This window comes from Thunnus albacares, chromosome 21, assembly GCF_914725855.1.
Source record: "Thunnus albacares chromosome 21, fThuAlb1.1, whole genome shotgun sequence".
Taxonomy (NCBI): domain Eukaryota; kingdom Metazoa; phylum Chordata; class Actinopteri; order Scombriformes; family Scombridae; genus Thunnus; species Thunnus albacares.
The window spans coordinates 7,745,600-7,760,476 of NC_058126.1; the positions used below are offsets into that span (position 1 = coordinate 7,745,600).

The following is a 14,877-nucleotide window of genomic DNA, read 5'->3' on the forward strand; positions in this document are numbered from 1 at the left end:
CCAGTTGTCTTAATGCAAATGATGCACATCTGTATGTGAGTGTGTTCTGTATTAAGAAATCTGTACATACTGAAAGCTGGAGCAGACAAACTTACTTTTTTCATCGATGAACATTATGGTGTCATGACATACATCCTGCTGAGCTTTGTAACTCTCGAGTGTCAGGCACCTTGTATTCCACAAAGTTTAAAGTCAGTATAGATTTTCTAACAACACGAGGCCTCGGGCTGTGCTCCATTTATGTGTTTGCCAGGAGGGAAAGCCAGTACGTGGGCTGAGGTTGCCAAGAGACTGTTCAGGGCTTCTTGTTGAATGTTGCATATGTCTGAAATGTATACTTTCTTGCATTAAACAAACAGAATAAAGAAGGGATTGCTTGTTTTCCTGTTAGTTGTGTGCTGCAGCTGTCAGCAAGAAAAGACATATGCCACACCTTTGAAAAGAAGCAGAATCAGAGAAGCTGACCTTCAAAATCAGAGGCTGACCTTCTCTTCATAGAGCTTTAGGCAGCTAAGTAAGTGTAAATCCTCTGCAGCCCCCGTTATAACTTCCTCGCTGGCTCAGCTGGCTGAAATGGAGCAAAGACTGCAGCCTTTCCGAGCTAGTTTTGTTGTTTTTTGCGATCTATCAGCAGTTTCTTGTCTCTGTGTCAGACTGACTTTCAGCTGAGCAGGAAGTGAGGATATTAAGGTGTGGATGAATTGTCAGTTTTTCTAAAAAAGCACATTTGTTTTACAGTTTTCACGTTACTTAGCAATTCCTGAATTTTGCCTGGGTGCGCCTGTGTGGCCTCCGTAGTCAGTAGCAGCTTCAGTTCATTATAATGGACGCGCTCATGCTGCACCACGTCCATGCCTGGTGTATTTTGGCAGGAACATGATTTTGTGTGTGTAGTATCAATCTTTTACATTTGTATACATAAATACTTTAATACATATCTTCCACTGTGGCATGAAAATAGCTAAAAAAAGCCAGTGTCTCTACACAAATAGAAACATGGAGTTACTAAATTTGTGCACAGCTAAACATGGTTTATTGACCCTAAAATGAAACTAGATACAGTACGCTGATGGGCTTTTTTCCATCGTAACTGGACTCATTTCTGGGTTTAATTGCACCACTAGTTCAATAAGTAGTTCTTGTGTATATTATCAGTAATGCTTGAAGTTGTAGTAGAGCTATTATTGTCAATTTGGGGATTTTATGTTTTATTGGTTGCTTGTTTCTGAGGTGATATCACTATTTTTGGCCATTTTTTATGATTTACTATCTCAAGATTTACATCAATTTATTTTTTTTCTCTTGAACCTGACAAATTATTGGTATACTTTTAGGGAATACAATCTGTAAAAATGCATATTGTAAATCTTTTTTCCCCCATACATGCTCAGTATACATGTAACATGTTTTCAATTCCTCAACAGTCAGGTTAATGGTGTCCTCCTGTCTTGCAGGGGCGTGGTGAGAGTGGACATTAATCTACAGGATGTTGATATCGACCAGTGCTCCACTGACGGCTGGTTTGCTGGAACCCATCGCTGCAACCTGACCACTATGGAGGTGAGTGTGCCGAACACGCGGATTAGACAGAAGATGGATTTGCTCTGTGAAACTGAACTGTAATGTACACACATTCTGTCACATCTCCACGAGGCACTAAATGGAAAAGCACTAAATCCGGACGTCTCCTGATAAATGGATGGTGATGTGATTCTTCTTTAATGATACTTTTACAACCAACTACCACTAAACACTACAGGCTATCTTTTAGATATATGAATGTGTGCTAATGTCCCTCTTAACATCTCACCCCACCCCACATATCAACATATATATATATATATATATATATATATATAATAACAGCTATGATAGTAGAAAGAATCACTTGATATTTATCCTTATAAATGTATCCTTCAGTATATCAAGGTTACAGCGAAGAAATATGTTTCGGTCACACACGCTTTGTTAAACTCACCTGCACCTCGTCTGGGTTATTACCTCTATCAAGGTTATGCTATGAAGTATGATGTGTTTGTCTTTTAAAGCTGAATGCACAGCTGTGGGTGAAACTATATGGATTAATCAGCCCAACATGAGCAAGGTCCACTTAATTGTACTGGTGATCCAGACAACCATCTTTTTTTCTTTTTTTTTTTTTAGCCATTTGTCCACTAACAAAGACATAGAAACTTGACTCCAAGTCTTCAGGGTCTGTTTACAGGGTCAAGAAATACATTAAACTTAAATTTTGAGTGATGAGAATGGGATTGGAGAGTTGTTCAGCATCGACAGAGGAGAAAATAGCCCCAGCCGTTTTTATACTGATGAAAAATAAGTGCAAGGCCTTGGAACATGTGGGCAGAGGTCTTGGACAATATGATAAAACTCTCAGCGCTATGCTCTTTGTAAGAGAATGTCATATACATGTACTCACATCCTCCATTTCGAAATGAGGCAAATTTCAAAATGAAATGATTAAGTTTTACTTTATGCAGATGCCTCATTTTCAACCTTTCTGTAATTGAGAATATTGGTAGATGAAGCACTCAAAACTTTAAACAAATTAATACCACACTAAACATAGTATGTTAACAGTATTCCTGCATTCAAAAATGTACTTACGTAAAAGTGAAGAAGTATTATTAGCACAATGTAGCTAAATTTACTTAGTGTCTCTTTCAGGGGGAGCAACTGAAAAGCAAATTACGTTTCCGAGTTTTACAATGATTTCTTTACTTTTCCTCTTTGCTTTTTTCTTTTGAAATGCGCACTGTGATAACTCTGTTTCACTGTTTGATGTTGTGTTGAATCACATGTTACCTTGAGGAGTCTGCGTCCGTAGCTATTAGCGGAGAGGTGCGCTGCTGTTTCAGTGATGGAATAGTCCATTTAACTGTAGAACGCGGGTGGGTCCTACACTGACAATATGTTTTTTTTTAAAGTGCTTTAGGGGCCTTTTGTAAGTAATTACAAGGTATAATGAGTTAGAATAGCAACATAATTTTATATGTTTTATATCTAAACATCATAATAAATCTATAGTAGTTAAGTCCGCCCCTGATTATAGCAGCTTTGAATCAGTACAACAGGAAAGAAGAGCAAAGCCTTACGACTTACTCTTACACCACAGAAACAACTCACAATTAATTATGCTGTGTTATATGCATATTAGAAGCACAATTGACTAAAACTTTATATATTATCACCACATATTCATTACTGACTGCTTTCATTTGAGTCTTTCAATTGCCGAGTGCCGCGCTGTCTAGCTAGCAGCTAGTCTCCTGGTCGATGCGCCCCGATGCTTCCTTACCTTCCGTTTCAGTCTCATCGTTAAGAGTGATAGATTTTAAAGAGATGCTGTAGATCAGACTGCTTCATAATTCATGTAATGGATTGCATTGAGCCTCTTTGAATAATTAATCACTCTTTTTGTCTGAGTACTTCCACCTCTCTATGGACAGTCAATGCCAGAGACATTTGACATAGTGTGTGTGTGTGTGTATACGTGTGCATGTGCGCGTGTGTGTAAACTGGCTAAAAGGAGAGAAATACATTGTTGCTGTTATAGATTTTAGCTGGGTTTGCAAAATAATGATCTCTGTGTGTTTACAGTGCAGGGGTGTGTGTGTGGAGTATGCTTGCTTACAGCTGAATGATGAAAGCTGTTGTGGTCATAGCGTGTTGCAGGATGCGCCTTGTCTTGCATGACAGGTTCATCATGCAGGAGTGTGCTCATTATCGTCATATCTGCTATATAAACAACATAGATAGAGAGAGGTGTAGAGGTAGAAATATACATATGGAGGTAAATTTAACGAGCCACAGTGATTTCAACAACCTCATTATCTCAGGGGAATTTGTATCGCAAAGGTTGTGTCACAATCCATAAATTACACAAGATCCCCTCACAAAATACTAGTCTCGTGCATACAGGAATTACAGCGTGGCATATTTATATCTATTACAGCTAACAATCTGCCTAGATGGTCCTGAAATGCATGACCAGGTAAATAAGAGGTGACGTGGGAGGCAGATGTCTCTCCAGCTATGAATAGAAAGCACGACTGCAGTGTAATCAAGTCTTGTAGAGCCGTGTGTGTGTGTGTGTGTGTGTGGTAATGTGATAAAAACAGAATTGGGAGGGATGCCCCGTATTTGCAAACAGGGATTCATTTTGTTTTATTGCTGTATTTTTTTTTTTTTTTACCATGCAGGTATTCCCTCTGCATGTGCAGCAATTTGTTGTTTAATGGGTTCTTTGGGGCCATTTAAATAAAAAAAGACAATCATTTCAGGCTGCTATAGATCTATGTAAGGGGTATTTTCTTAGTTTTATTGGAAACAAAACAGTCGGTTCAGTTGGTGTTAGAGCAGTTTATCTACTCAAGTGTTTCATTGACGTAGTCGTATTTCCATATCACCCTCAGATGCTCTTTATAACAGCATTTACAGCAGCACTGCGCTACTACTGAAGACTCCACATTCTGTTTTGCATGCACCGCTCTGACAGGATTTATCCAACATCTATGAGTTCCTTTCATCACACATTCACTGTTGTTGTTCTTCTGCTTCTTACTGTAGCCCCGTTTTAAGTGCCACCATTCCAGCTATTGAATTTGACAAAATGCTGTCGTTCCAGCCAGCCAGCCAGTCAGTCAGTCAGCCAGCCAGTCAGCCAGTCAGCCAGCCAGCCAGCCAGCCGGCTCCCTGGCCTCCCCGCACATCCTGCCTCTCAAGCTGCTGTTTGCCCAGCCAAGCATGTAGGCAGTCCAAACTCAGATGGAGGCAGATGCTATGGATGACTGATTCACCAGGCAAGCGAAGGCTAAACAAAACGAGGCTCTCGGACTGTTGACAAGAAAAAATACAATAACCCAACAGCTTCAAAAACTTATGGTGATTTGAAGGAAGGGAATGCTATTTTAAAATCTAACCAGTGTTCCTTGATTCCTCACTGATCATTTTTCACAAAAAACCTACCTTCATTTGTTTTTCCTGTGGCGCCGCATTTGACCTGAGCTTTAGAAAAGTCCTATCTAAACCCAGCAGGATGTGTGTGTATTTGGGTGTTTGTAATGCTTACAAGCCTCGGAGTGTGTCTGTGTCGTGAAAAAAAGACAAATCACTGCATTAAAATCAAGTAAAATGTGGATCAAATTAATTGTTATTGAGAACAAGTTTAAATATTCTTAATCTAATGGTAGGATTTTTCAATAGCTTTTTTTTAAAAAAGAAACTTCTTGGACTTAATTATGGATAAAAATACTTGGTAACATGCTGCAGTGTAGGAATGGAAGTATTCACCATTTCCCTATTGTTGTAAATCAATTTTTTATGTAATTTATGCCATATACTGTATATCAGCGTTGAATGGAAGGAACGTGCCACAGAGAAAATCAACCAGACTACTTTGGCCAACGCCAACGCTGCTGTCAAGCACAATGTATAGCAATCACATTTATTATAAACTCCGACTGCAGACCAGTCGCTGCATGCGTTAAGCCGAGAGCAAACATTGTATTTCCTTTGATTAAGGATGCAGCTCTGACTTCTACCAATCACAGTGAAACAGGATGAATCATTACAGAGCCACGCATGGAGCCCAAAGATTATCAGCTACAATCTCGACTTAATATCCTGCTGAAAAGGTGTATACATGCTGTTTGAGGTTGACGTTTCCTCGTCTTTTTTTCTACCTCTATTCTCTCACTAATTGCACTTCCATTAGTGTGTTTCACCGTTCTTCAAAAGTCTAGGACTTTGCCGCCCTGGGGGCACCTTTCATATGAGAACGTGGCTGTGGATGATAATGAATGTTTCAATCAATTAGCTTATTGCTCAGAACAAGTGGTGGGGCCCTGAGGGACTGTAGCCTGTGAAAGGCAGTGACACATAACCTGAATGATTACTCCAGCCGGCACGTCAAGGACTCCTGACTGTGCGCTGTTGAGAGTGGGGGCTGCTGGTTAGAAATGCACATTCATAGACCAAGAATGATATGAAGACCGATGTTGAGTTTTGACCATACATACAAGAACGTATTATGCGCTTAAGATATTATTGATTTTAGATTATTTGTTGTGTCAATTAGTCCTATTTTAAATCTAAAAAATCAATACATTGATTTTGTTTAAATATCAATAAACGGTGTCTATCCTCAATAAAGTCTGTAGACCACCACTGCTGCTCTGAAGTCTGACATCACAACATCTGTTTTGTACCTATTTTCTGAAAATGGTAGCTGTTGGTCCACCACTTTGGTCCAGACTGAAATATCTCAAAAACTATCAAGTGGATTTCCATAAAAACAAAATTCATGCTACCCCACAGGATTAAGCCTGTAGATTTTGGTGATCTCTTGATTTTTTTTTGTCTATTGCCACCATGAGGCTGACATTTTTGGTTTTTAGTAAAATGTCTCTATTGGATGGACTGCCATGAAATCTGGTACAGATCCACCAGAGGAAGAATCCTAATGGCTTTGACAACCTTTTTTTTCACATAGTAGCACTACTAGCAGGTCTAAATTTTAACGAATTTGAAGACATATCAGAGAATCTACCAGAGATTAATTTCCAAAAGAAAAAAAGAAAGAAAAACTACAAATGATGAATCCTAATGACGTTGGTGATTCTTGATGTTTCCTCTTGCACTACCATGAGGTTATTTGTCTTTTTGAGTGAGTGCACATGCACAACTATAAGATGGATTACCATGAAATTTGGTACAGAAAATCATTTTTCCCCGAGGATGTATTGTAATAACTTTGGTCATAACCTGATTTTTATTTAGAACCATCATGAGGTCAACATTTCAGTTTGTCCAATACATTGGTTTGGGACCAAATACCAAAACAAATGTCATTCCCATCAGCCTCAGTTGTACTTTCTGTTTAGTGCTAATTAGCAAGTGATAGCATGCTAACTTGCTAAACTAAGATGGTAATAACTATACCTGCGTAACATCAGCATCGTGATTGTCATGCATGTTAGCATCGCGCTTAAAGGACCAGTGTGTAAGATTTAGTGGCATTTAGTGGAACAAACGTGGAATATAATATTCATAAGTATGTATATAATCACCTGAAAATAAGAATCATTGTTTTTGTTACCTTAGAAAGAGCCCTTTATATCTACAGAGGGAGCGGGTCCCCTTTCACGGAGGACACCATGTTGCATGTTGCCATGTTTCTACAGTAGCCCAGAATGGACAAACCAAACACTGGCTCTAGAGAGGGCCTTTTGCGTTTTTCGCAAGTTTTGTGGCAATTGTAGGTTCTTCTACACGCTTTGATGGGGAGGATGAGGGGAGAGGTATTCATCTGGTTGCAGTCTGCAACCTCACTGCTAGATGCCACTAAATCTTACACACTGGTCCTTTAAAGCACTACCAGTTTACCGGTTGAGTGTTGGTCTTATTAGTTACTTAATCATCTTGTCACTTGCCACTTTAGATGAGCTAGAATCCAATTCATGTAGTGAATGACTACAGTGTAGAACCTGATAGTAAAACTATGATGTCCTTTGTTAAGTTTTCTTCTTCATTTTCTGCCTTTACCTCCTTTTCTTGCTATTCCAGTCCACATATTCACACCAGTTTAACTACAATCGAAATTCTAGTCATTCTAGCACTAAATCTAACAACCCAAAGGCTGCAAAAGCCTGACTCTCCACACCAAAATACCAAAAATACAACCGCCCAAACATCCACATGGTGTCAAACCACCGCAGTGGCAGGGGACATTTGATGGTGTTGATGTTTCGTACACTCAACAGCATGTGCGGTTTATTTTTGCCATTCTGTGTTGCTCTTTCTGTTGCAAACTGAGGTGGATATTCCAGCTCTGTGTGTTGAATCCCTTTTACATCTTGACCTTGGTTCACAAGGTTGTCCTGGCCCAGCCTGCTATCATCTCAATCACACGCTAATTTCTCCGCCGTGTACCTTGTGCTGCTGAATTAATAACACCATCAGTGTTAAACAACTGCTGCTTGCCTCCTGGTCTCTCTGCTCTAACCTTCTGTCTCTCTCTGGTTTCCTGCCTCTCTCTCTCTGCTGTACTTGCAAACAGGCGAGTACACAATACAGACACTTGTTTTGCCACTTGTGAGGACATTTTATTGACTTAAACTCAGTGCCTGGAGGCTTACCTTAGCCCATGGGGTTTTCAAGATCTGACTCTGGGGGTTCCTCCTCAGTCAAGATCGAGACATCTTCTTTGCCCAGACTTATTGAGTTTCTGTCCCCAAAATGTGACTGAACAGATTTACATTTTTGCCCGTACAGTGACTACTGTATGTATTTGTCCCAACAATGCAAAAAGAGACGGTACACACAGTCATAACAGGGAGAAAAAAATCAGTTCCTCCATCCATTGACAGAGGTCTTTTACATTGATTGAGACAATAGTTGGATCAAATAATGAAAGAAAGAAAAACAGCTGATTGGCGTTGACCCCCAGCGGTGACCCTAGCTATCCGTGTCACACACTGTGTCTGTGATTTACATTTCATTGTCTCTTGTCCTGCAATCTTTACTAGCAGCTGCCTATAACTTACAAAGATCACACAAAGGTCATGTATGTATTAGCAGCTATGATAACAAATCCTTTATCTACAAAGCGGGGGAGCGGCTGCAGACAAACATACATTTCGAGGATCCTGGCACAAGAGGGTAATGTAAACATTAGCTAAATACCAGTGCTTGTTTTGAATGAATTGAGTGCTCAAGTATATGGTTCCCTTATTTTGGTTACTCCATTCATTCAGCCTGAGAAAGACATATGACAGGTTGAATTGATGAGGTTCACTTTAAAACACTTGATTGCCAACTGAAATTCATTAATCAGTGTGTCACAAATAAGATTGAGTTGTTCATCAAAAATGTTGCTTCATTTGCATGCAAAGGTTTTAGGCCTCATTCTGTCCCATAATGAGTTGTCTTTTGTGCTAGCAATCATTTTCTATGAGACATTGCCATTTTTTTTCCCCCCAACTGGTGCATATATTGTGAATAAAACGCTTGGGTGAAACTGTTGAAATGCACTCTGAACACAACATAAAAAGCAATGAAACATGAAATTAAATGTTATTTTCATATTTAATTCACTTAGTTTAATAACTCTCTTAAGCAGCTCTCAAAGGTAGGATTTTAAAGGTGTTTTTTAAGGGTTTTACTGAATTAAATTTTCTGCCATTTTGTAAAAAAAAAACACGATTGCAAAACTCATCTTTCTTCCAGATAAACACAGAACAATCAGGAATCAGTTTATTTAATGCACCATTTGGTCATGGTCTCTTATAGTCAGGCACAAATGCCTAAGATATTTCATCACTGTATTTCACATCCAAATATGACATTCTTTGCTGCGACTTGATTTTTCACTTGACATGCTGCATGCTCTGTAAACTCCCCGAGTCCCCTTTGTGACTGTGATACACATTAGTTGAGCAACGGTGAGTAACGTTTATATGCTTGTCTCTCTGACAGCTTTCCCCGTCCAAGTGTTCCCTCTACACTCATTCAACAAAAATGCTTACCCCGTCATCTGCAGGCCCAGTCGCGTATTGTAAGATAAAAATAGCAGTCTTTTTAGCATCTTGGGAATTCCCCCTGCTGTTAAACACGGCATTATAGTGGGGCAGGGATTCCCACAAGGGACCCATGTCAAGAGCAGTTTCACACCAGGCCACGGCCCCCTTTCAACCTGCTGATCTTGTTTCAGCAATTTGGGTGGAGAGAAAGGCCTTGAAGCATCCTAATTAACTACGTTCATTGCTATGTTGCCTATTAGAGTATGTTCACGAGCCTATAAATAGGGTAATTGCTAATTATCTACAGTGATCTCACCAAAGCTGTGATTATGCTTCAGAGTTGATAAGGGTGCTTGATAGGAAGGAAATAGAATACCGCTGTGCAGCAGCAGATTTAAATTCACCCTTTAATTTTAGCAAATCCTTTTGTGCTGGGTGAATTACGCAGCATGGTAGTAAGGTAGTAGAGAGACCAGGATGTAAAATTTAACAGCCAACAGCGTTTCACACAAACAAGCTCTAGGTCAAAATACTTGAATATACATGCAATATTTTCTGTGGGAAAATGTAACATTTCATCATTCAACATGCCAAAAATATATTATAATTCAATTTGATCCATGATGTCATCCAAGGATAAATGTTATTCATCTTATAGGACATTTTTGTTTATCCAGTAAATTGAAAATAATATTTATAGAGCACTTTTCAAAAACTCACAAGGGCAGCAAAATTAAACATCATAAAATCCTTAGATTTAAAAACAAACAAACAGATAAAACCAATTCAGTGTAAGATAAAATGAGATAAAATTTAAAAGAAAAAAAAACAGTTAAAAGAAAATACAAATTCAAGTAAAATCAGGAAAGACTTAAAAGAAATATGTTTAAACCACTGATATAGAAAATGTATATCTCACATTGGACAGCACTAAGATGCTATGTATCCTGCAGTCCTATGTCCTCGGGGGTGTTGCCGATGAAAACATCAAGGTTGAGGGCTGTTGGCCATAACGCAGTAGGACGAGATATCACAAGACACTTCTGGTTTTAACTCTGGCCTCTGGCCCCTGGCAGTGCAGCCCTTCCTTAAACCACTGTTCCCGCTAATTGGCTCTGTGGATAATGCTGGAACTCAGAATTTACATGGAAACACTTTGAAGACTTGAATACACTCGCCCCCGGGTGCAGTCTTACATCCGCTCTGCCCAGCCTTGGCGGCACACCGTAAACCGAGGCAGAAAGCAAACATTCGGTCCAGGGAGGACAGGAAAAGAGTGGAATATAGAGGTAACATTTGTCTAGGGACCCATGAGATTGGATGGGAAATCAGTACAGCCTCATGCTTACAAAGGACCAAAATAGACAAAAAAAAAAGAGTGAGCGATAGAGAGAAAGGGATGGAGAGACAGCAGCTACATTTACATGCACAGAAATGTCCTCTAGTTTAGGCTTTACTTTACTGTTAGCATTAACCTTATCCTGCAAATTGGTGTTTCCATAAGTAAACTATCTAATAGCAAATTGCTGTCTGCCCGACAGAGATGAAATTCAACAATCAATCATTTTTTGGGACCGTTCATCCATTTTCCATTACTCATGGTGGGAGGCACAAACTTCAGCTCCCAGACCATTTGGGAATTGTAATTCCTCTGGTGTGTTCTGGGCTGCTGCTGGTTATGATTTACAGTCCATATAAGCAGGACTGATTCATTGACAGAAGAAACCTGGACTTGACTGATCCTCCTGAAGTTCTGTTGCTGACGTGAGAGTCGCCAAGTAAAGAGGGTGCCCACCCGATGACCCCAGTGAAGCGTTTACCCTTACAGCTGCCGATTACAGTACGGGATTGTAAAACCAAGTCCTGTGAGCTCAGGAATACTTCCACAAGGAGGCATCCAGAAGAACCAGATGGTCAAAACATCTCACCTGGGTCTTTTCAACATGAAAGAGCAGCGGTTCTAGTTTGAGCTTCTTCCAGATGTTGGAGTTACTCTCCCTGTCCGTAAAGGGGCCGGTATGTTTCAAAAGAAATGCTCGTCAGATGATCTAAGAGAGTCTGAAACTCCCTCGCCCCAAATCTTTCTGACAATGGAATAGGGAGGGGATGCATCTGAAAACCAACAATCTGATATAGCCAGATGTGCGGAGATAGAGACAGTAGGAAGGGGTTGTTCTTCACACAGCTTTTTCTGTTACTTTTCATGTGTACAACCGAGAGTAACACTATGAATGCCTTCCAGGAGAGACAGTCTGAAAGAATACGCCGTTATTCCCATATGTGATTATCGCATGATGATTTTCACTCCACCTTTGAGCGTGGCTGTTCAGAACATCTATAAACACTGTCTGTTGTCGGCGGGCGACACGTACATAAAAATTATTTTCGAATGTACCCTGGATCCTAGAAACCCTGCGAAGGAAACTGATTTTGACCACTTGCTTACAATTTCTTTCATAAAGTCAATTTTTGTATTGCCCAATATCACAAATAAAGGGGACCTAACATGCTTTTTGTGATTTTCTATCATTTATATGTTATAATATTAGGTGTCTATGTTAAACATAGTCAAAATCCAAAATGAGGTTATCATATAGTACCAGTCTAAAGTTTGGACAGTGTTTCCAAACTTTGGAGTTAACCAACCAGAACAGAGTGGGCTCATCAGGAGGGCAGCTTTAATGAGACAGGAGCTACAACGATTAGACAGAGGCTGAACTGAGGGGCCACATAAAGGAACAGTATAAGATAAATTAAGAGTTTTTTTTTAACTGTAAATCATGCAAAAATATATCAGTAGAGCCCTAAAATAAAAATATACGCCTGGCAATGCATGCAGTGCCTTCTTTAAGGTGACCAGAGCTAATGAACATACAGTAAGCTACTGACTCAGTAGTTGCCTGCTACTGCAACTGTTCCGATATGGGAAAACTTAAAAAAACAAGAAAATATGGGTAGCTGGAGTTACTAATCACTCCCACGGTAAGAAAGCTACAGATTAGAATGATTCCTTGTAAGTAAGAGCTGCTACTGTTTCACAAGTATGAGGAGAGAGGAAGTGTAGGGTGAGTGGAAAGCAGAGGCAGATTTCGTTGCCCTTCATTACCCATGACACTATCTGTGCCTGTTGTCCAAGGAAGCTGCTGCAAGGCTGTCAGAAAACTTTGTGCACGCCCGATCTCTTTTTGTCAGTGCTCATTGTCCCTCTTTGTGCCCGAATGTGCTCATGTATTGTACGTAAGTGTGTATGTATGCTGTGCGTACTTGCAGGACTGTCTGTTGCAAGTTGCAAGAGTCAACATTACTGTGCATTTGACCATGTACACATGGAATAAATATGTGCCCGGCCGGCTTACTTACACTTACATAAGCTCTGAATGTGATTATGAGAGCAATATCCCCATAGTGTCTGTTGTGTGGAGCTCTGAGGAGCTGTATGTATTTACTAGTCCTAGCCTGATGGCAATGTTAAGCTCCCTCTAGGCCAGAGTGTTTATCTAGCTGGTGTTTAGTCTTTGGTCTTTGGACGGCACCCAGAGCAAGGCCCTGCTGTCCGGGCAGCTCTGCTGTGGATAACTCCTGCTAGTTGACCCCGTTTAAAGGCCTGGCTGGCTGTCTAACTGTCCCTCTGAGCGCCGAGGCTCAGCCATCCAGCACTCTGCTGTGTCTCTGTGACTGAGTACTGAGTAATTCACAGGACTGAAATTTTGGTCTGAGCCAGACCCAGCACCGATTTATTTAGCCCAGTCCCTGCCTGACAGCTAAAAAAAAAAAAACAAAAAAACAGCACAATCCCAGCCTGAAGCGATATATTGACGTCAAAACTCTCTCTTCTCACTCTCCATCTCCCATCTCAGTCTCTTGCTCTCTCTCGTACACAGACAGATGTTGGTACACTCGTCACTGTCTTGCTGCTTTGTCCATCATGAAGCATTAGGTAACCAGTGAACGGACTTTACCTCTCAACCCAGTCTCACATCAAAATGTGTGATAGTTATGTTGGTCCACAGTGCAAAACATATTAGTTTTACAATAACGACTCTAAAATTTTGAGATACCTACGTATTTTTGGCTTATTCTTATCTATTGGCTTGTGTCCACGTCACATGACTGTCAAGTTTGCGAAACAGACAAAATGGCTGACTTTACTTTTATTTTCAGTGGTAAATGAAATCTTTAAGATGGTTTCGGCATTAAAATGCATTTTGATAACATTTTGTAGCGAGAAATGTGCTTTTTACTTTTATAATCTTGGTTCAGTGAATGTATATGATGTTTAGTTTGTCAGTTATTACAAAGATTGTTTCAGGTCCCGCCAGAGAATTGTTGGAATTGTTGTGGAAATTTTCTCTCGAGAAAGAAGGCACATGGAGACATAAAGAAAGCATTAAACATTGTTACTTGTTGAAGCAGTTGTAAACACTGTACAATCCATCACATCATCAGTAACAATTATACAAATGTCCAAACACAAACAAAAATACAATCATCTTGTATTTTTGGAGAGAAAGCATGTTGTTCAGCTGGCCCTTTCCCTAAAGCCAGCCCTTTCTCTAAAGATTGTGAACTCAAACTAGACAGCTTTATACCTCTCCAGAAGCAAAGCTAAAAACAGTCTGGTCCCTAAATGGACACTTCCACAAACCGGTACACCTTCTTACAAACAAGTATGGTCTCTAAAACAGTAGGCTTAAGACAAAGATATCTCTAGCTAACCCCAGAGGTCAGCAAGCAACCCTCAGATAGAAACAGGTTCAAGAGTTCAACTAGCCTAGGAGTAGGATTTCTTCACCAACATGTATCCCCAAAATGACGATGACATTACATCACATTCAGTTGATAACAAACATTGACTCCTTAGTTTGAAAACATTTGTAACATATATACAAAAGATTTATAAAATGATAACCTACTATTCAATTTTCTTTCACATTCCCTCCTTTTATCATTTCATAATCCTTTGTGCATATCAGAACTCAAGAGACCCCAAACTCAATACATTTTCCTTGAAACCTAAACACCTAAACACTTAATCATCATTACATTGCAACAAAAACACTACATCTGATGTAAAATTAAACCTCTTGCAACACATTCCAAAAAGGTAAACATGAGATCCCCTTTTAACAACCCACAAATCCTTGACTCTTCTTACATTAAGACATTCTCAAACATGAAACTGCATGTATTATACAACACTCAGTGTACAATAACTAGATGAAAAGTGTCCCATGATGATGAACAATGTCCCTTGCTCTGATGTTTCTCCTTGTCCCAGAGTCATATACCTGGGTTCGATAGTGACGATCTTACCAAACCTCTCAACACTGTCCCAGAA

At 39.8% G+C, this 14,877-nt stretch overlaps 1 protein-coding gene across 2 annotated transcripts in view; it reads left to right on the top strand.

Annotated features, from left to right (window-relative positions):
* Positions 1–14,877, top strand: part of gpr158a (G protein-coupled receptor 158a) — a 79,266-nt gene that overhangs the window by 14,833 nt on the left and 49,556 nt on the right. For both annotated transcript variants that reach the window (XM_044340100.1, XM_044340101.1), the window contains exon 2: positions 1,455–1,560. In XM_044340100.1, the coding sequence (XP_044196035.1) occupies positions 1,455–1,560 (106 nt within the window). The remainder of the gene's footprint in view (positions 1–1,454; positions 1,561–14,877) is intronic.